A 20,755-nucleotide genomic window follows, 5' to 3' on the forward strand; every position below is an offset into this window, starting at 1 on the left:
TGTGATCATGTTTTGTTTAGTTATGTTTTGCTTGGTTTTTGGACACTTTTTAGTTCTTGTCTTCACTCCCTTTGTCACCATAGTAACCATTCGTTTCACCTGGTTCACATCGTCATGTCACGCACCTGTCTCACGTTTTCACATTTTGAGTCACGCACCTGTTTTCACTAATCATGTCATCACTATTTAAGCCTGTAGTTGCCAGGCAATCAGCGTGGCGACATCACTCTTGACACACTCTGTTTCATGTTCGTAGTCCATGCTGCCCTGTTCACGTCATCCCAAGTAAGTTTTGTTGATTAATGCCACAGTTAGTGTCTTTTGTTCCATAGCCATATAGCCAAGTTTTGTACTTCCACCCTTGTGCGCGCCTTTTGTTTATTCTAGTGATGGGTTGATGAGGCGTCATGGAGCGTTTCAACACATTGCAAAACTGTATTGATACTGTGTCGATACTGTGTCACTAAATACTGACATCTGCTGGACATTAAAAATCCCTACAGGCAACCTATGGACCGACTCAACTGACACTGATTTTATGACCTAGTACAGTGGTTCTCAAATGGGGGTACGCGTACCCCTGGGGGTACTTGAAGGTATGCCAAGGGGTACGTGAGATTTTTTTTAAATATTCTAAAAATAGCAACAATTCAAAAATCATTTATAAATATATTTATTGAATAATACTTAAACAAAATATGAATGTAAGTTCATCAACTCAGTGAAGCACAAGCTCAGGTTTGTCACTAAATCAAAAAGAACTGTGAAAAGAAATGCAACAATGCAATATTCAGTGTTGACAGCAAGATTGTTTGTGGACATGTTCCATAAATATTGATGTTAAAGATTTTTTTTTTGTGAAGAAATGTTTAGAATTAAGTTCATGAATCCAGATGGAGCTCTAATACAATCCCCAAAGAGGGCACTTTAAGTTGATGATTACTTCTATGTGTAGAAATCTTTATTTATAATTGAATCACTTGTTTATTTTTCAACACGTTTTTAGTTATTTTTATATATTTTTTTCCAAATAGTTCAAGAAAGACCACTACAAATGAGCAATATTTTGCACTGTTATACAATTTAATAAATCAGAAACTGATGACATAGTGCTGTATTTTGCTTCTTTATCTTTTTTTTTTTTTTCAACCAAAAATGCTTTGCTCTGATTAGGGGGTACTTGAATTTTAAAAAAATTCACAGGGGGTACATTGCTGAAAAAAGGTTGAGAACCACTGACCTAGTATATACAATACTATAAACCAAGTCATTGTATTTCATTTAGGATTATTTCATAACTTCATTTAAATAAAAATATATTTTTTGTCTTTTTTAGATACAGTCAATAAATAATGTGAACATGTATCATAACATGGAAATCTAAGAGAACGTGTTGTGAATGAGGATGCTTGTGGACCTGGAATTTTTTTTTTTTTTTACACATTTTTATTTTTTTTTAAAAACAGTTTTTCCAACGTATTCAATTGTAGACGCTTTCTCTTCTTAGTTATTATTTCTCCGGCTGTAGAAAAGACCCTTTCACAGGGCACAGAGGAGGCGTCAGTGCGACACAGTTCGCGTATCGGTCACGTGACCAAAACAGCTCATAATCGGTCACGTGACTTTCTAAAAGCGGTACGCGCACCGACACAGGGTTTCGCTCTATGAGCTCGACGCATGCGCCGATGCATCGGTGTTGCCGGACCCATCACTAGTTTATTCCTTTTTTGAGTGTTAAAATTAAATATGTATTAGTGATGGGTTGATGAGGCGTCATGAAGCGTTTTGACACATTGCAAAACTGTATTGATACTGTGTCACTAAATACTGACATCTGCTGGACATTAAAAATCCCTACAGGCAACCTATGGACCGACTCAACTGACACTCATTGTATGCCCTAGTACAGGGGTCACCAACCTTTTTGAAACCAAAAACTACTTCTTGGGTACTGATTAATGCGAAGGGCTACCAGTTTGATACACACTTAAATAAATAAATATATTGTCATTTGTAAGTTACACGTAAGTGTGATTTAAACAAGAATAGCTAAATAAATAAATTAAAAAAAAAAAAAAAAATGGGTATTTCTGTCTGTCATTCCGTCATTTTGATGGAAAAAAAACACTTAATTGAACGGTTTAAAAGAGGAGAAAACATGAAAAAAATTAAAATAAAATTTTGAGACATAGTGTATCTTCAATTTCGACTCTTTAAAATTCAAAATTCAACCGACAAAAAGAAGAGAAAAACTAGCTAATTTGAATCTTTTTGAAAAAATTAAAAAAAGAATTTATGGAACATCATTAGTATTTTTTCCTGATTAAGATACATTTTAGAATTTTGATGACATGTTTTAAATTGGTTAAAATCCAATCTGCACTTTGTTAGAATATTTAACAAATTGGACCAAGCTATATTTCTAACAAAGACAAATCAGTATTTCTTCTAGATTTTCCAGAACAAAACTTTTTTTTTAAATTCAAAATACTTTGAAATAAGATTTAAATTTGATTCTACAGATTTTCTAGATTTGCCAGAATATTTTTTTTGAATTTTAATCATAGTAAGTTTGAAGAAATATTTCACAAATATTCTTCGTCGAAAAACCAGAAGCTAAAATATTTATTATTCTTTACAATAATAAAAAAAAAATTATTTACTTGAACATTGATTTAAATTGTCAGGAAAGAAGAGGAAGAAATTTAAAAGGTAAAAAGGTATATTTGTTTAAAAATCCTAAAATCATTTTAAAGGTTGTATTTTTTCTCTAAAATTGTATTTCTAAAAGTAATAAGAAGCAAAGTAAAAAATAAATGAATTTATTTAAACAAGTGAAGACCCATCCATCCATCCATTTTCTACCGCTTATTCCAAGTGAAGACCAAGTCTTTAAAATGTTTTCTTGGATTTTCAAATTCTATTTGAGTTTTGTCTCTTTTAGAATTAAAAATGTCGAGCAAAGCGAGACCAGCTTGCTAGTAAATAAATGCAATTTAAAAAATAGAGGCAGCTCACTGGTAAGTGCTGCTCTTTGAGCTATTTTTAGAACAGGCCAGCGGGCGACTGATCTGGTCCTTACGGGCTACCTGGTGACCGCGGGCACCGCGTTGGTGACCCCTGCCCTAGTATATACAACAATATAAACCAAGTCATTGTATTTCATTTAGGATTATTTCATATCTTCATTTAAATAAAAATATATTTGTATCTTTTTTAGATACAGTCAGTGCCGGCCCAAGCCTCCATGGGGCCCTAAGCAAAATTTGATTTTGGGGCCCTCTATTTCTGCCAATAATATATAAATAATATATAAACTCATTGCGGCTCTGGCAGTGTTGTTTACATTATCCTATTGTCAGCCTGGCATGTCTTTACAAATGACATGTAATTTATAAAGATATGGGGGTGGCCCAGTTAAGAACATAAATAATACCAATGAATGAACGAATGATGTCCAGAGTGCCACATATGGTTCCTAATCTTAAAATGTAGAAAACATTCAGCTACAAGAGTGGCCTGGGGTTGAACAGTCCAAGTGATAAAGCTTTGTATTTACAGTAAAAGTGTCATCTTGTCTCATCAGTCTTGTACATATTAGTCTTTAATTACTAGTTTATATTTTTAGTTAATTGTTCATATTTAATGTTTACTTTGTACAAAGAGAGCGCAGTCTACTGAAGTTAAATTCCATGTGTGTTAAACATAACTGGACAATAAAGCTGATTCTGATTCACTTTATTTTTGGTAACAAAAACCTGAAACAGCAATGTGCAAAAATGTTGACCTTAAATTGTGTTTTTGTACAATAATATATCTTTGATCATTTAGAAATCATCAGTCAGACTCGTACATGCAAAAAATAAAAAATAATAATTTTTTGTTAATTGCTTTTGGGGGCCCCCTGGTGGCCGCGGGGCCCTAAGCAAGCGCTTAGTACGCTTATGCCTTGGGCCGGCTCTGGATACAGTCAATAATGTGAACATGTATCATAACATGGACATCTAAGAGAACGTGTTGTGGATGATTGTGGACTGGGAATTTTTTTAATTTTATTTTTTTACACATTTTTATAAAAAAAAAAAAAGTTTTTCCGACGTATTACACTTTAGACGATTTCTCTTAGTTATTTCTCCGGCTGTAGAAAAGACACGCTCACAGGGCACAGAGGAGGCGTCAGTGCGACACAGTTCGCGTATCGGTCACGTGACCAAAACATCTCATGATCGGTCACGTGACTTTGTAAAAGCGGTACGCGCACCGACACAGGGTTTTGCTCTATGAGCTCGACGCATGCGCCGATGCATCGGTGTTGCCGGACCCATCACTAGTGCGCGCCTTTTGTTTATTCCTTTTTTGAGTGTTAAAATTAAATATGTATTTACCTTCACGCCATGTCCGGTCCAACTCATTTGCACCATGGGAAAACAAACCACGCCATAGTCAAGTCGTGACAATAGGTCATCAAATCTCAGCTACAAGCTGTAATATCTTACTGAGATCATTTAGGACCAAAACCCTTAAAACAAGTAAAACACTCTAACATAAAATCTGCTTAGTGAGAAGAATTATCTTATCAGACAGAAAATAAGCAAATATCACCCTTATTTGAGATATTTAATCTTACTTAGATTTCAGTTTTTGCAGTGTACCTCGACTGAAGAACGACTTGAACTCACGACCTACCGATCTCAGGGCGGACACTCTGTATAAAAAAACTTTTATGTGTTAAAAAAAAAGGCTGTTTACTCACCAAGATGGGTTTTTGTCATGTCTTCTTTGAAAAAATTCCTGATGGACTTTTTAATTCACGACGGACTTTACAAATACATTTAGCGTGTATGCGCACTAGGGATGGTTTACGGGAAAAAAAGCTGAACCAATTATTTTGGTAATCAGGTAATGTCTTAACTATTTTGTTCAATTAATCGAGTTATCGGATAAAACCAATTTTATAGTGTCTTTAGTGAATTAGTTGAAATAAACACCATTTTTTGTACTCGCTATAACCTTCATTCATTTTTTTTCTAATAAATAATACTTCATCAACATTGAAATTGTACGTTTAACATGTGTACATTGATAAATAGTAATAATAATAAAAATAATCCCTGCTGTTCGCATCACAAAAATCACAGAACCCACACACCACCACTCTCATGTATGCTCTTTTGCAGAAGCCGTCCACATATTTAAAGTTACGGGCATTATATATGCTGTTCGTAATTTCAAAATTTTAATACTCACACTTTTTTTTTACGCTGTATTATTTCCATTGTGTATACAAAAACGTTTTTTTGTGTTAAAAAAAAAAAGGCTGTTTACCCATCAGGTTGGGTTTTTTTCATGTGTTCTTTAACAAAAATTCCTAATGGACTTTTTAATTTACGATGGACTTTACGAATATATTTAGCTTGTATGCGTACTAGGGATGGTTTTTGGAAGAGAAAAAAAAAGCTGAATCACTTATTTTGGTAATCAGGTAATGTCTTAAGTATTTTGTTCAATGAATTGAGTTATCGGCTAAAACCAATTTTATAGTGTCTTTAGTGAATTAGTTGAAATAAACACCATTCTTTGTACTCGCTATAACCTTCATTTTTTTATATATTAAATAATACTTCATCAACATTGAAATTGTACGATTAACATGTGTACAGTGATAAATAAAAATAATAATAATCTCTGCTCTTCGCCATCACACAAATCACAGCACCCACACACCACCGCTCTCATGTATGCTCTTTTGTAGAAGTCGTCCACATATTTAAAGTTACGGGCATTATATATGCTGTTCGTAATTTCAAAATTTTAATACTCACACTTCTTTTTTTTTTACGCTGTATTATTTCCATTGGGTATCCAAAAACGTTTTTTTGTGTTAAAAAAGGCTGTTTACCCACCAGGATGTTTTTTTTTTCATGTCTTCTTTGAAAAAATTCCTAATGGACTTTTTAATTCACGGTGGACTTTACAAATATATTTAGCTTGTATGCGTATTAGGGATGGTTTACGAAAAAAAGCTGAACCAATTATTTTGGTAATCAGGTAATGTCTTAACTATTTTGTTCAATGAATCGAGTTATCGGATAAAGCCAATTTTATAGTGTCTTTAGTGAATTAGTTGAAATAAACGCCATTCTTTGTACTCGCTATAACCTTTTTTTTTTCTAATTAATACTTCATCAACATTGAAATTGTACGTTTAACATGTGTACATTGATAAATAATAATCTCTGCTCTTCGCCATCACACAAATCACAGCACCCACACACCACCGCTCTCATGTACGCTCTTTTGCAGAAGCCGTCCGCATATTTAAAGTTACGGGCATTATATATGCTGTTCGTAATTTGTAAATTTTAATAGTCACACTTTTTTTTTTTTACTCTGTATTATTTCCATTGTGTATACAAAAACGTTTTTTGTGTTTAAAAAAAAAAAAGGCTGTTTACCCATCAGGTTGGGTTTTTTCATGTCTTCTTCGACAAAAATTCCTAATGGACTTTTTAATTTACGATGGACTTTACAAATATATTTAGCTTGTATGCGTATTAGGGATGGTTTACGAAAAAAAGCTGAACCAATTATTTTGGTAATCAGCTAATGTCTTAACTATTTTGTTCAATTAATCGAGTTATCGGATAAAACCATTTTATAGTGTCTTTAGTGAATTACTTGAAATAAACACCATTTTCTGTACTCGCTATAACCTTCAGGGACGGCGTGGCGAAGTTGGTAGAGTGGCCGGCCAGCAATCGGAGTGTTGCTGGATACTGGGGTTCAATCCCTACCATCCTAGTCACGTCCGTTGTGTCCTTGGGCAAGACACTTCACCCCTTGCTCCTGATGGCTGCTGGTTAGTGCCTTGCATGGCAGCTCCTGCCATCAGTGTGTGAATGTGTGTGTGAATGGGTAAATGTGGAAATACTGTCAAAGCGCTTTGAGTACCTTGAAGGTAGAAAAGCGCTATACAAGTATAACCCATTTATTTATCATTCTTTTTTTTCTAATAAATAATATTTCATCAACATTGAAATTGTACGTTTAACATGTGTACATTGCAGTGACGTGCGGTGAGGTTGATGGCTTGTGAGGCACTGACTTCATCACAGTCAGATTTACAAACATATGAACCCTAAAGAGTATCTTATTCACCATTTGATTGGCAGCAGTTAACGGGTTATGTTTAAAAGCTCATACCAGCATTCTTCCCTGCTTGGCACTCAGCATCAAGGGTTGGAATTGGGGGTTAAATCACCAAAAATTATTCCCAGGCGCGGCGCCGATGCTGCCCACTGCTCCCCTCACCTCCCAGGGGGTGATCAAGGGGATGGGTCAAATGCAGAGGACAAATTTCATTACACCTAGTGTGTGTGTGACAATCATTGGTACTTTAACTTAACTTTAACTTTACACATACAAACTGTAGCACACAAAAAAGCACATTTAATTAAAAAAACGTTATTATGGTCTTACCTTTACTTAGAAATTAAGTCCATGCGCCGCAACTAAAGCCCTCACTTAAACTTTCCACGTGCAAGATTGAATCTATTTAAAAAAGTGTAACCGAGGGTTTATAAATGTCGCCTATACTGTATGAAACTACAAAATAACAAACACGGAGGCTCCAGTTTACACGAGGACCACTTTATTTACCTTCTTTCAAAAACCTCCGCAACGTGACATCACTTCCGCTCTTAGCGCCTTCAAAATAAGAGCTCAAGGCATATACTGTATAACAGCGCATAACAGGAACTTAACGTCACAAAGAGGAAAGCCCATGAAAATAGGTTACACAAGTTATTTAATAAGAAGCCAAAAAGTGCAAAAACAATAATGTTCGTGTTGGAGGAGTTGTGAATTAGATACACCTGCAGTCTGCAGGTGTACCTAATGTTGTGTCCCTGCAGTCATTCACAACTCCTCCAACAACAACATTATTGTTTTTGCACTTTTTGGCTTCTTATGAAATAATTTTTTAAAATAGATTCAATCTTGCACGTGGAAAGTTTAAGTGTGGGCTTTAGTTGATACAACAATTCTACGGCGGGGGTGCAGGAGGCGAGCCTCAGCCAGTGCGTCTTTTGCAGCCGTTTTATGATCGCTCAGCACAAGAAATACTTTACACACATACAGTTGTTGACAAAATACACTGTACATTATATACCGGTACCTCAGCTAACTAAACTATGGAAATGTATAATATAGTTCATATAGCAATACAGTCTCACTGCACAGCAGGCCAGCAGTTAGCCGAGTCATTGCGCAATCCATGTTGCGGCACTGAGTGACGTGCCTCAACTGGCTGCTGTTCACCGCACCGTCTCTTCTCAGTATTTGAACGGCAAATGTGAAAATTCAGCGATTTTGAATAAAAAGAATCTAAAACTGGTGAAGTTAAATGGAAAATAACTTTATAGTATAATCACTGGATACATATAACAATTTAATTATTTTTTTTTTCTTTTTACATTTTTTTTCTTTCCATGATGGGAGGTGAGGCCCCGCCTCACCTGCCTCTAGTGACTGCACGTCACTGGTACATTGATTAATAATAATAATAATAATAATAATAATCTCTGCTCTTCGCCATCACACAAATCACAGCACCCACACACCACCGCTCTCATGTACGCTCTTTTGCAGAGGCCCGTATTTAAAGTTACAGGCATTATATATGCTGTTCGTAATTTCTAAATTTTAATAGTCACATTTTTTTTTTACGCTGTATTATTTCCATCGGCTATACAAAAACGTTTTTTTTGTGTTAAAAAAAAAGGCTGTTTACCCATCAGGTTTGGCTTTTTTTTATGTCTTTGACAAAAATTCCTAATGGACTTTTTAATTCACGATGGACTTTACAAATATATTTAGCTTGTATGGTTTACGAAAAAAAGCTGAACCAGTTATTTTGGTAATCAGTTAATGTATTATTTTGTTCAATTAATCAAATTATCGGATACAACCCATTTTATAGTGTCATTAGTGAATTAGTTGAAATAAACACCATTTTTTTGTACTCGCTATTACCTTCATTCTTTTTTTTTTTTAAATAAATAATACTTCATCAACATTGAAATTGTACTTTTAACACGTGTACATTGATACATAATAATAATAATATCTGCTGTTTGCCATCACACAAATCACAGCACCCACACATCACCGCTCTCATGTACGCTGTTTTGCAGAGGCCCGTATTTAAAGTTACGGGCATTATATATGCGGTTCATAATTTCTCAATTTTAATAGTTACACTCATTAAAATATTTAATCAAGGAACCAAATATAATTCAAAGCTGTTTTCTAATTGATTCGTCACGTCAAATATATTTAGCTTGTGTGCATACTAGGGATGGTTTATGAAAAAAAGCTGAACCAGTTATTTTGGTAATCATGTAATGTATTAATTATTATGTTCAATTAATGAAATTATCGGATAAAGCTAATTTTATAGTGTCAATATGTATCTTTAGTGAATTAGTTGAAATAAACACAAAAAATTGTACTCGCTATGACCTTCATTCTTTTTTTTCTAATAAATAATACTTCATCAACATTGAAATTGTACTTTTAACATGTGTACATTGATAAATAATAAAAATAATCCCCTGCTGTTCGCATCACAAAAATCACAACACCCACACGCCACCGCTCTCATGTACGCTCTTTTCCGGAGGCCATCCACATATTTAAAGTTACGGGTGTTATATATGCGGTTCGTAATTTCTCAATTTTCACTCAAAAGATTAATCAAGGAAACAAATATAATTCAATGCTGTTTTTTAATTGATTTGTCACGGCCCTATAGTGAATATTGTTATACATCAGGTATTTATGTATTGTCTTGTTGATCGAGAATAAGATTGTTGGAAGTAACTGATGGGGAAGGACATTATAAACTTAGCTTTTTCCTGCTCCTTTTCGGACACGCAATTTAACCTTTTTTTTTTTAATGTTACTATTGCTTTTTTTAATTTACTTTTTATACATGACAATATTGGCAGGGTACACCCTAATAAGTAAATGAATGAATAGATAAATACATACAACCCAGGGATTATGGTTTTGTTTTATAGAAAATAACTTATCCATGTAGTTGGGATAAGGAATAACACATATGCAAAAAAATATATGACATTTCTGATTCCTGAATGATGTAAATTATTATATTTCAGGAGAAATTCTAATTTTAAAAGGCGGGCACAGGCAACACATTGTATTTTTCCAGTTTTAAGGTAGTTTAACCTAATTTGTCATATTATGATAGTAAATAGCAAACACATGTATACCTTACAGTTAGTTTATCGTTCATTGGGATGGCACCGATTCAGTGGAATAGCACTTACTGTTCTGTATTAATCGTTATACTGCATTAAAAACCTTCCACGTCTGCTTCCCCTTAAATCGTGTGAACGTTGCCCTCTACTGGCAACATTTAAGCATTGCACGCATGTTAGCAGCTTCCAGATGACTGCTTGAGGCTGCAGCAAAAATAACTCAAATGATGATGATGCATAGAAAACAGAAGCTCATATGGACATAATCAAAAACACAACACTTTCATAACTACAGTATATGATTTATCATTATATTTCATGCTTTGTCTGTGCAGTATGTTGCATGGTTGTGCTCCTATTTTGCCACATCATGTTTGCATTTGCAAATGCATTTTAACGATCAAACAACACCAAAATATGTTTTTTATTACTGTTATAAAAACTGTTGATACTTGTCAAAAAAAACCCTGCAGTTTTTAATAGTTTGTGATTGTGCAGGTGTACCTAATGATGTGGCCGCTGAGTTCGTTACGCTGTAAAAAGTACAAACAAACCATTTAAAGTCTCCAGGTAGGGTTGAAAACAAGCCGTAAGTATTTTAATGTGACCAAAGTCGCATTTCACACCGTGGGCATTAAAGTCTTAAGTTTATTTTTTCCTCAAGGAGATTTCGTCCAGCAGCTCAGGAATGCTAAACAAAGAAATCGAACCGAATCCAAATGAGGAGGAACGCTGTTAACCCCGCCCATTCCCCCCAGCTCGTTTCTCATTCGTCATTGCCAACATTTCCGGCTTTTCTATTGGCCAGTCTGGCTGTCTGTCAACCGACACTCCGCTACGTTGGAATCAATGGGACTCAAAATAGCAGAAACAAATCTTCCGAAAAGAGAAAAGTTCATGTGGGACATCTTCAAAAGAGCTCCGAGGACCACATGAAGGTAAAAAAAAACTCTCTAATGATGTTTCTGTGTCGCCGGAGAGGACCAATGCTTATGTTTAATCGAGTGTGTGCTAGTTTTGTTTGAAAAAGACTCGGCGAAAAAGGATGCGAATTAGTTTTGAGTTACACTGCGAGATAGAGGCCGAGCACTTTGGGTATATATTTACTAAGTAAGATAACGTGTTTAAATTTTAACAACTAAACCTCTCCACAAGGCCTACATTCAAAACTTCGACACGTTGACTTGTTTTGTACAAAACCAATTGATTCCACTGAAGTTGTGCAAATTCCCAGCAAAATCTCCCACCGTGAACGTTCCATTTTTCCCCCTGTATTTTTTTCTATTTGAATGGTGGCAAGGCAAAAAAAAGCAGCCAGTAGCCCCGAGAAAGACCAAAATTAGATTGTCCACTAAATCCAATCCAACATGCAGACATGATGCATGCGCTCAGGGCTCAAATAGATGAAGTAAACACACTTAGCTTCCTCAATTGACCCCCACCAGCAATCTGCTATTTCTATTGGGTTTGCACTCAGTAGGCCTGACTTGTAAACACTGGTTCTTAATTGTAATGTTCTGCCTTTAGTTTTGCTAAATCATCAATGGTGTTTCTGTATTCAGCCTCTATATGCATATAAGACGACACGATCTACAAGTATGTATGTATATATACAACTGACATGTGCCTGTATGCACATGAAAAGGGTCAAAAGTATACATACAGCAATGTTGACCACATAACTTTCCTCCAGAAGGTCTTATCTTTGTCAATGTGATGTCCGATGAAACAAAAAATTGAGCTGTTTGGCCACGATACCCAGCAATATGTTTGGAAGAGAAAATGTGAGGCCTTTAATCCCAGGAACACCATCACTACCGTCAAGCTTGGTGGTGGTAGTATTATGCTCTGGGCCTGTTTGGCTGCCAATGGAACTGGTGCTTTACAGAGAGTAAATGTGACAATGACAAAAGGAGGATTACCTCCAAATTCTGCAGGACAACCTAAAATCATCAGGCCGGAGGTTGGGTCTTTGGCGCAGCTGGGTGTTCCAACAGGACAATGACCCCAAAATCAAAAGTGGTAAAGGAATGGCTAAATCAGACTAGAATGGCCTTCCCAAAGTCCTGACTTAAACGTATGGACAATGCTGAAGAAACAAGTCCATGTCAGGAAAAACAACAAATTTAGCTGAACTGCAAATCAGTTAGGATGTGGGGGCCATTTTGGTTGTTTTCACTCTCTAAACCATATTAGGGCTGCAACAACTAATCGATTAAAATAGATTATAAAAATGGTTGCCAATTAATTTAGTCATCGATTCGTTGGATCTATGCTATGCGCATGCGTAGGGGCTATTTTTTTTAATAAACCTTTATTTATAAACTGCAACATTTACAACCAGCTGAGAAACAATAATCAAAATAAGTATGGTGCCAGTATGCTGTTTTTTTCCCAATAAAATACTGGAAAGGATAGAAATGTAGTTTGTCTCTTTTATCCGATTATTAATCGATTAATTGAAGTAATAATCGACAGATTAATCGATTATCAAATTAGTTGTTAGTTGCAGTCCTAAACCATAGATTTTTTTTCCAACAAATTAGAAAATGCAATTTCGGTGGACATTTCGTGTGAATGCTAAAGCCAAACTGAAATGCTAACAGTTAGCATGCTAGTCAGATAGCGTCAAATAACGAAATAAGCAAAAAACTAGCATGCTAACAATAGCATGCCTCCAGTTTGCATCAGTGAAATACCAAAACATACAACACTGAGGCTTATACCGGGTAAATTAGCTGAAAAAAAAGCTAGCACAGTAATGTTAGCATGCTAAAATGCATGTGTCAAGTACCAAAATATATTACTCTGCGATGTATACCTAAAAAAAGGGGTTAAACGTGCTAACCTTAGCTCTCATAAAGAACCAAAATACGACACTGGTGTATTCCTTTAAAATGTGTTTAAAAAAAGCTAGCCTACTAGCGTTAAAGACAATATAACATACATCCATAAACGTGGACGCATGTGAAAAAGTGCAATATATTGATCTGTACAGTAATCTATTTATTTATATATATTTATTTATTTTATATTTATATATTATTTATATATATTTATTTACTTATATATGCACCTTATTGCTTTCTTATCCTGCACTACCATGAGCTTATGTAACGAAATTTCGTTCTTATCTGTGCTGTCAAGTTCAAATTTGAATGACAATAAAAAGGAAGTCTAAGAAAGAAAAAAAAAAAAAGGAAGTCAAGTTTTAGAATTCCTCATGTAACAAAATATTTGACGCTGAGGTGTAAAAAAAAAAAAAAGAAAAGCGATCTGCTAATATTAAAATGCTAACGATTATGCCGCCGAATGTTAAAAAATTAGCTACCGGCCGCACTTTGGACACCTCTGCTATAGAGATACACACCGGGCACCTCATACGTCAAGATGTCTGCCATCTTGTGGCAGTCATTTGTCAAGACTTTAACACAGTACACCATGTAAACAAATAGTTTTTCATGTTTTTGACATGGCCCTGCGATGAGGTGGTGACTTGTCCAGGGTGTACCCCGCCTTCCGCCCGAATGACGCTGAGATAGGCTCCGGCACCACGTAAATGCGAACGTTAGTGCGATTTCTTCATAAAGCACACCTAACTTGGACTGCCGCAAGATGGCGGTCGCGCTGATGTAGCAAATCATTGGACGGATACAGGCGTCGCTGTGTCTACTCTACTCTCTAGATGTCAATGATGAAACCAGCTTATCTCCACGCCTGACTGACTGATGTCTGCATATGTTGATGCAACCAAAACCAAAACCAATCATTGCTTTTATATTTGCCTGAGCCATAAGAAGGCGAAAATGATCCAGAAGCTGGGCTATAGGGGGAGGTGACATTTGTGTTGAACGGTTTTGCTGTAAGTAGTGATGGGTAAATGACACCTCAGTGAGTATATGGCACACACACTAGCTGTATTGACACTACACCGATACTGTATTGGTGCGCATCAATCCTCAACATAACTTCTGGAGCGTCTGTTTCTTCATTATGTTAACTATCTGTCTAGCTGCACACGCTGGAATCGAGTAGCGAGGGCAGAATAATACATTTATTGACAGTGTAAATGCCGTTGTGTTTACTTTGCAATGAAGTAAATGCAGTCACCAAGGAAAATAACTAGAGATGTCCGATATTATCTTTGTTGTTGTTCTTGTATTATATTGTTTATGTTAAATGTGGAATGAGTGAGAGGGGTTGGGATGTCTCTGCCAAAATGTAAAAAAAAAAAGTGTGTTGTTGTACTGTGCAGGTTTGAAATAAATAATTCAATCAATCAATCAATTTTCCCGATATTCCGATACTGTCCAACTCTTAATTACCGATTCCGATATCTACTGATATATACAGTCGTGGAATTGACTCAATATTATGCCTAATTTTGTTGTGATGCCCCGCTGGATGCATTAAACAATGTAACAAGGTTTTCCAAAATAAATCAACTCAAGTTATGGAAAAAAAGTGCCAACATGGCACTGCCATATTTATTATTGAAGTCACAAAGTGCATTATTTTTTTTGACATGCCTCAAAACAGCAGCTTGGAATTTGGGACATGCTCTCCCTGAGAGAGCATGAGGAGGTTGAGGTGGGCGGGGTTGAGGTGGTGGTGGTGGGGGGGTGTTATCAGATCTGCTTTTAACAGTGATTAGTGTTCTGTGTCTTGTAATTGTCCTGTATTATTATGTATTTTACAATGTACTGCTTTTATATTTCCTGTATTTTATATTATTATTTTAAACTGTTTCATATTTTAATTGTATATCCTGTAAAGCGTCTTTGAGTGCGATGAAAAGCGCTATACTAAATGAAATGTATTATTATTATTGTTAGGGGGTAGCGGGGGATGTATATTGTAGCGTCCCGGAAGAGTTAGTGCTGCAAGGGGTTCTGGGTATTTGTTCTGTTGTGTTTATGTTGTGTTACGGTGCGGATGTTCTCCCGAAATGTGTTTCTCATTCTTGTTTGGTGTGGGTTCACAGTGTGGCGCATATTTGTAACAGTGTTAAAGTTGTTTATACGGCCACCCTCAGTGTGACCTGTATGGCTGTTGACCAAGTATAGATTGCATTCACTTATGTGTGTGAAAAGCCGTAGATATTATGTGACTGGGTCGGCACGCAAAGGCAGTGCCTTTAAGGTTTATTGGCGCTCTGTACTTCTCTCTACGTCCGTGTACACAGCGGCGTTTTAAAAAGTCATGAATTTTACTTTTTGAAACCCATACCGATAATTTTGAAACCGATAATTTCCGATATTACATTTTAAAGCATTCATCGGCCGGTAATATCGGCAGTCCGATATTATCGGACATCTCTAAAAATAACCTGCCGAGGCACGTTCTGATGAAACGTCCACATTTTGATGTCTGGCCCCTGAGCCCTTGTGCTCTTGAAACCGGGGCCCGCTTCCCGATGTAGCCGAATAGCCCTGATCTACGCCATCGTTGCATGTTGTGTGTGTTGTCAGCGTTGCAGACCAGGCGCATGGCTGACCTGGCTTCAAACCAACCCTGATTAAAGGATTACGGGTCACGGGGCGCTTGAAAGCAAACACTAGAGAAGGTGTGGGAGTTTTGTCTATGCCTGATGATGATGATGATGATGACTCATGTCATCCCTTGCCCGGTGGAACATTCCCCACCCCCGGTAATCAGGGAGGCCCGTGGAATTAGCGAGTGGGCTGGTAAAAGCCGAAATGAGGGCCCGTGTGTAGTTTAATTAGCCCTGCGGTGGAGCCACAAGCCGTGAGTGATGGCCATGGCAGGGCGGCGACACTGTGGGCCTTCTTTGTAAAGAACCCGCCATCCATGATTTGTCACTCAACATTTAAAGCAATTATATGTGCTCATTGCACCCTGAAATAACAGCCTAATCATCTTTATGGCACACTGGCTTGTAATAAGGAGAGTAGCATCTTTGTCATCACTTACTGCTACTTTAGTGGTCTGTAATATGAGTGGACCAGCCAGGACCATCATTGGCATTGTACAAACATTGTGGTAGACTTAGACTTAGACCAACTTTAATGATCCACAAGGGAAATTGTTCAACACAGTTACAATGATGGAAAGTGTAAGGATGGAAAGGACAATGGAGGTATAAATAGACTAAATATAGCGATATAAAATATAACATATATGCGAATATATACATATGTGTACAGTATATTATATATATATACCATGATCAGACCATTTTGAGACAAGACAACATTATTTAAAACATGTCCTCGATAAAGGTGGGAATCTTTGGACACCTCACGACTACGATTCAGGAGCTACGATTAGATTAAAAAATTATTTTTTTATGCATTTTTAATTTATGTGTAATGATGCAGTTTTACATTTCTTTTCTTTTCATTATATAAACATTTATCACTTGTAACTAAAAAAAAAACCCCAATTCATTTGTAATCAAAAAACAGTTAAATTATTTCCCACATTTATTAAATTAATGGAAATGTGTGCAAAACTGAACCATTAATGGAGCTGGTCGGTGCTCTCGGTGAGGTTTTTAGAACTGTCTGCATCACTTTATTTACAATAAATAAATCGATTATTGACGTTTACTAATCGATTCTATAATCGTCCATGTCTGAATTGCGATGCATCTAAAAATCTATTATTTCCCCCACCTCTAGTCCCCGACTATTCAAGCCGCTTATGCCACTCTTCCACCGTAGTCACCCAGTACTGCGAAAACAATTCGTCATTGAACGCATCATTTGGGACGAGACATGCTAACAAACAACAGGGGAGGAGAACAAGTTTTCTCTATTTGCTTCTTGGGGACCATTTTAAAGGGGAACATTATCAACAGACCTATGTAAGCGTCAATATATACCTTGATGTTGCAGAAAAAAGACCATATGTTTTTTTAACCGATTTCCGAACTCTAAATGGGTGAATTTTGGCGAATTAAACGCCTTTCTAATATTCGCTCTCGGAGCGATCACATCGGGAAGCAATCCGCCATTTTCTCAAACACTGAGTCAAATCAGCTCTGTTATTTTCCGTTTTTTCCGACTGTTTTCCGTACCTTGGAGACATCATGCCTCGTCGGTGTGTTGTCGGAGGGTGTAACAACACGAACAGGGACGGATTCAAGTTGCACCAGTGGCCCAAAGATGCGAAAGTGGCAAGAAATTGGACGTTTGTTCCGCACACTTTACCGACGAAAGCTATGCTACGACAGAGATGGCAAGAATGTGTGGATATCCTGCGACACTCAAAGCAGATGCATTTCCAACGATAAAGTCAAAGAAATCTGCCGCCAGACCCCCATTGAATCTGCCGGAGTGTGTGAGCAATTCAGGGACAAAGGACCTCGGTAGCACGGCAAGCAATGGCGGCAGTTTGTTCCCGCAGACGAGCGAGCTAAACCCCCTGGATGTCTTGGCTCACACCGTCCCTTATGCCACCGAAGATGATCAAGAGAAGAATATCGACCCTAGCTTCCCTCGCCTGCTGACATCAACTCCAAAACTGGACAGATCAGCTTTCAGGAAAAGAGCGCGGATGAGGGTATGTCTACAGAATATATTAATTGATGAAAATTGGGCTGTCTGCACTCTCAAAGTGCATGTTGTTGCCAAATGTATTTCATATGCTGTAAACCTAGTTCATAGTTGTTAGTTTCCTTTAATGCCAAACAAACACATACCAATTGTTGGTTAGAAGGCGATCGCCGAATTCGTCCTCGCTTTCTCCCATGTGGCTGGCTGTCATGTCGTTTTTGTCGGTTTCGCTTGCATACGGTTCAAACCGATATCAGAATCAGAATCAGAATCAGCTTTATTGTCATTACGCAAGGTAACGAGATTGAGGCCATTCCATACAGTGCGATGTGTGCATGCTAGAAAAACAATGTGCAAATATATAAAAATATAAAAAATGTAGAAGTGCAATGAATATGGTGTGAAATGAATATATACATGAGAAAAAACAAACAAAAAAAAAACAGGGTGGTTGGTGGAATGGGTTATTGCACCGAAGAGAAGGCAGTTATGAGGGACAATGGGGCAGTCCGTTCAGGATGGTTATGGCCCTGGGGAAGAAGCTGTTCTTTAGCCTGTTTGTTTTGGTTTTAATGCGCCTGTAGCGCTTCCCAGAGGGCAGCAGGTGGAACAGGTCAGAGCCAGGGTGGGTGCTGTCCTTGATGATGGCACTGGCTCTGTTGAGGCAGCGGGAGGTGTAGATGTCCGTCAGAGAGAGGAGAGGGCGGCCGATGATCTTCTGAGCCGTCTTGACCACTCTTTGCAGCCTCTCCCTGTCTGCTGCAGTGCAGCTGCCGTACCATACCGTAATACAGTAGGTCAGCAGGCTCTCGATGGACGAGCGGTAGAAGGTCAGCAGCAGGTCAGGCTTCAGGTTGTACTTCCCGAGGACTCTAAGGAAGTGTAGCCGCTGCTGAGCCTTCTTGATGATTGATGTGGTGTTGACTGTCCAGGAGAAGTCATTAGAGATGTGGACTCCAAGGTACCTGAAGGTGTGGACCCTCTCTACACGCTCGCCGTTGATGTAGAGGGGGGCAGGGTCGGTGCTGCTCCTCCTGAAGTCGACGATGATCTCTCTGGTCTATGCCTCAATAGCTTCAGTTTCTTCTTCATTTTCGTTTTCGCAACCATCCGTTTCAATTAAGGCTGCAGCTAACGATTATTTTTCTATCGATTAATCTATAGATAATTTTTTCGATTAATCGGTTAATCTATAGATTATTTTTTTTCGATTAATCTATAGATTATTTTTCCTTTTACCGATTATTTTTTTTATTTAAAATGAAGATGAAAAAATAAATGTAGGCCAGTTTTTTCAAAAGGCATGGCTTTTATTTACAAAAAAAAAAGTATGGCCACTCAGTCAACATTGACAACAACATGACAAAATATTCTGTAACAATGTAAACATTTAACAAAATTAAAAGTAGCTTATTTGCTTTTAATGTGCAAATATAAAAGTAAACATCCAGTGCAAATCTTAATATTCTGCAATAGTATAAGCATTTCAAAAGTAAAAGTATTGCTTATTTTGCTTTAAAATGTGCAAAAATAAAGATAAACATCCACTTCAAAAAAGTGCAAAACAGAAATATTCTGTAACAGTGTAAACATTTCAACAAAAGTAAAAGTATTGCTTATTTGCTAAAATGTGCAAAAATAAAGATAAACATCCAATACAAAAAAGTGCAAAACGAAATATTCTGTAACAACAGTGTAAACATTTCAACAAAAGTAAAACTTTTGCTTATTTTGCTTAATAACACAACAATGATAGTATGATTAAAGTGAAAGTTAATTGTTCGTTTGTACATAGTATACGTAATTGTTAATGTTGTAAAAGGTATTTGCACAACTAATTAACGTTAGCGTTAAAGAGGAGCGCGTCTTTGTAAACACTGAACAGGCACGCCAAACGCTCCTCTCAGAGCGAAACGGTGCTTTAGTTTATGAATTTACAACGCAGATACAAATGACACATTCATGTTTTTGTGTAATGATGACAACGTATACTCACGCGGACGATTGACTAGTTGATGGTGATGGCAAGAACGCTGCCGTTGTGCTGCTATGATAGGCCATTTCCGCTCGACACAGTGTGCATACAACAACATTATTAGCAGAGGTGGGTAGAGTAGCCAGAAATTGTACTCAAGTAAGAGTACTGTTACTTTAGAGATTTATTACTCAAGTAAAAGTAAGGAGTAGTCACCCATATATTTACTTGAGTAAAAGTAAAAAGTATGATGTGAAAAAACTACTCAAGTACTGAGTAACATACACACACATATCATATATATATTAATATATATATATATATATATATATATATATATATATATATATATATATATATATATATACATACATTGATATATACAGTATATAATTTATATTTATTTATTTTGCCGTTTTTGTTTACATGTTAAAGGTGTTTTAATAATTATACATGCATGTTTAACATATAGATTCCTTTCTTTCATGAAGACAAGAATATAAGTTGGTGTATTACCTGATTCTGATGACTTGCATTGATTGTAATCAGGAAGCAGTGCTGGTAACGTCCACGTTTTCAAATGGAGGAGAAAAAAAGTTCCTCCTTTCTGTCTAATACCACATGAAAGTGGTTGTTATTTGGCATCTTATTTGTCCACCTTCCATATTCGTTTTTATACCCTTTACAAGAAATACATTGGCGGCAAACTCCGTAGCTTGCTAGCTTGTTTACGCTGGCTTACGGAGACTCTTATTTTGAAAGCGCAGGCGCGATGGAGCGGGACTTTTATTGTGAAGACAGGAACTGTGCAGTCAGTCTTTACGGTTGAAATAAAAAAAGGGTCTTTTTTCCTTCACACTTTTGATTGATTGATTGGAACTTTTATTAGTAGATTGCACAGTACAGTACATATTCCGTACAATTGACCACTAAATGGTAACACCCGAAGTTAGCTCGGAGCCAGTCAGGTCATGTGA

General features: G+C 36.8%; 1 protein-coding gene across 2 annotated transcripts in view; it reads left to right on the forward strand.

The window, feature by feature from the left end:
- Window positions 1-227: 227 nt before the first annotated feature.
- The window catches only part of cttnbp2nla (CTTNBP2 N-terminal like a), a 96,510-nt gene continuing 75,982 nt past the window's right edge, over window positions 228-20,755 (forward strand). Inside the window, exon 1 of one of the 2 annotated variants that reach the window (XM_061939490.2) lies at window positions 228-285. In XM_061939490.2, coding sequence (XP_061795474.2) covers window positions 247-285 — 39 coding nt within the window. In that variant the 5' untranslated portion in view covers window positions 228-246. Of the gene's footprint in view, window positions 286-11,113; window positions 11,222-20,755 lie in introns of those variants that run through there. The other variant, XM_061939513.2, reaches the window with a different exon arrangement.

This window comes from Nerophis lumbriciformis, linkage group LG03, assembly GCF_033978685.3.
Source record: "Nerophis lumbriciformis linkage group LG03, RoL_Nlum_v2.1, whole genome shotgun sequence".
Classification (NCBI taxonomy): domain Eukaryota; kingdom Metazoa; phylum Chordata; class Actinopteri; order Syngnathiformes; family Syngnathidae; genus Nerophis; species Nerophis lumbriciformis.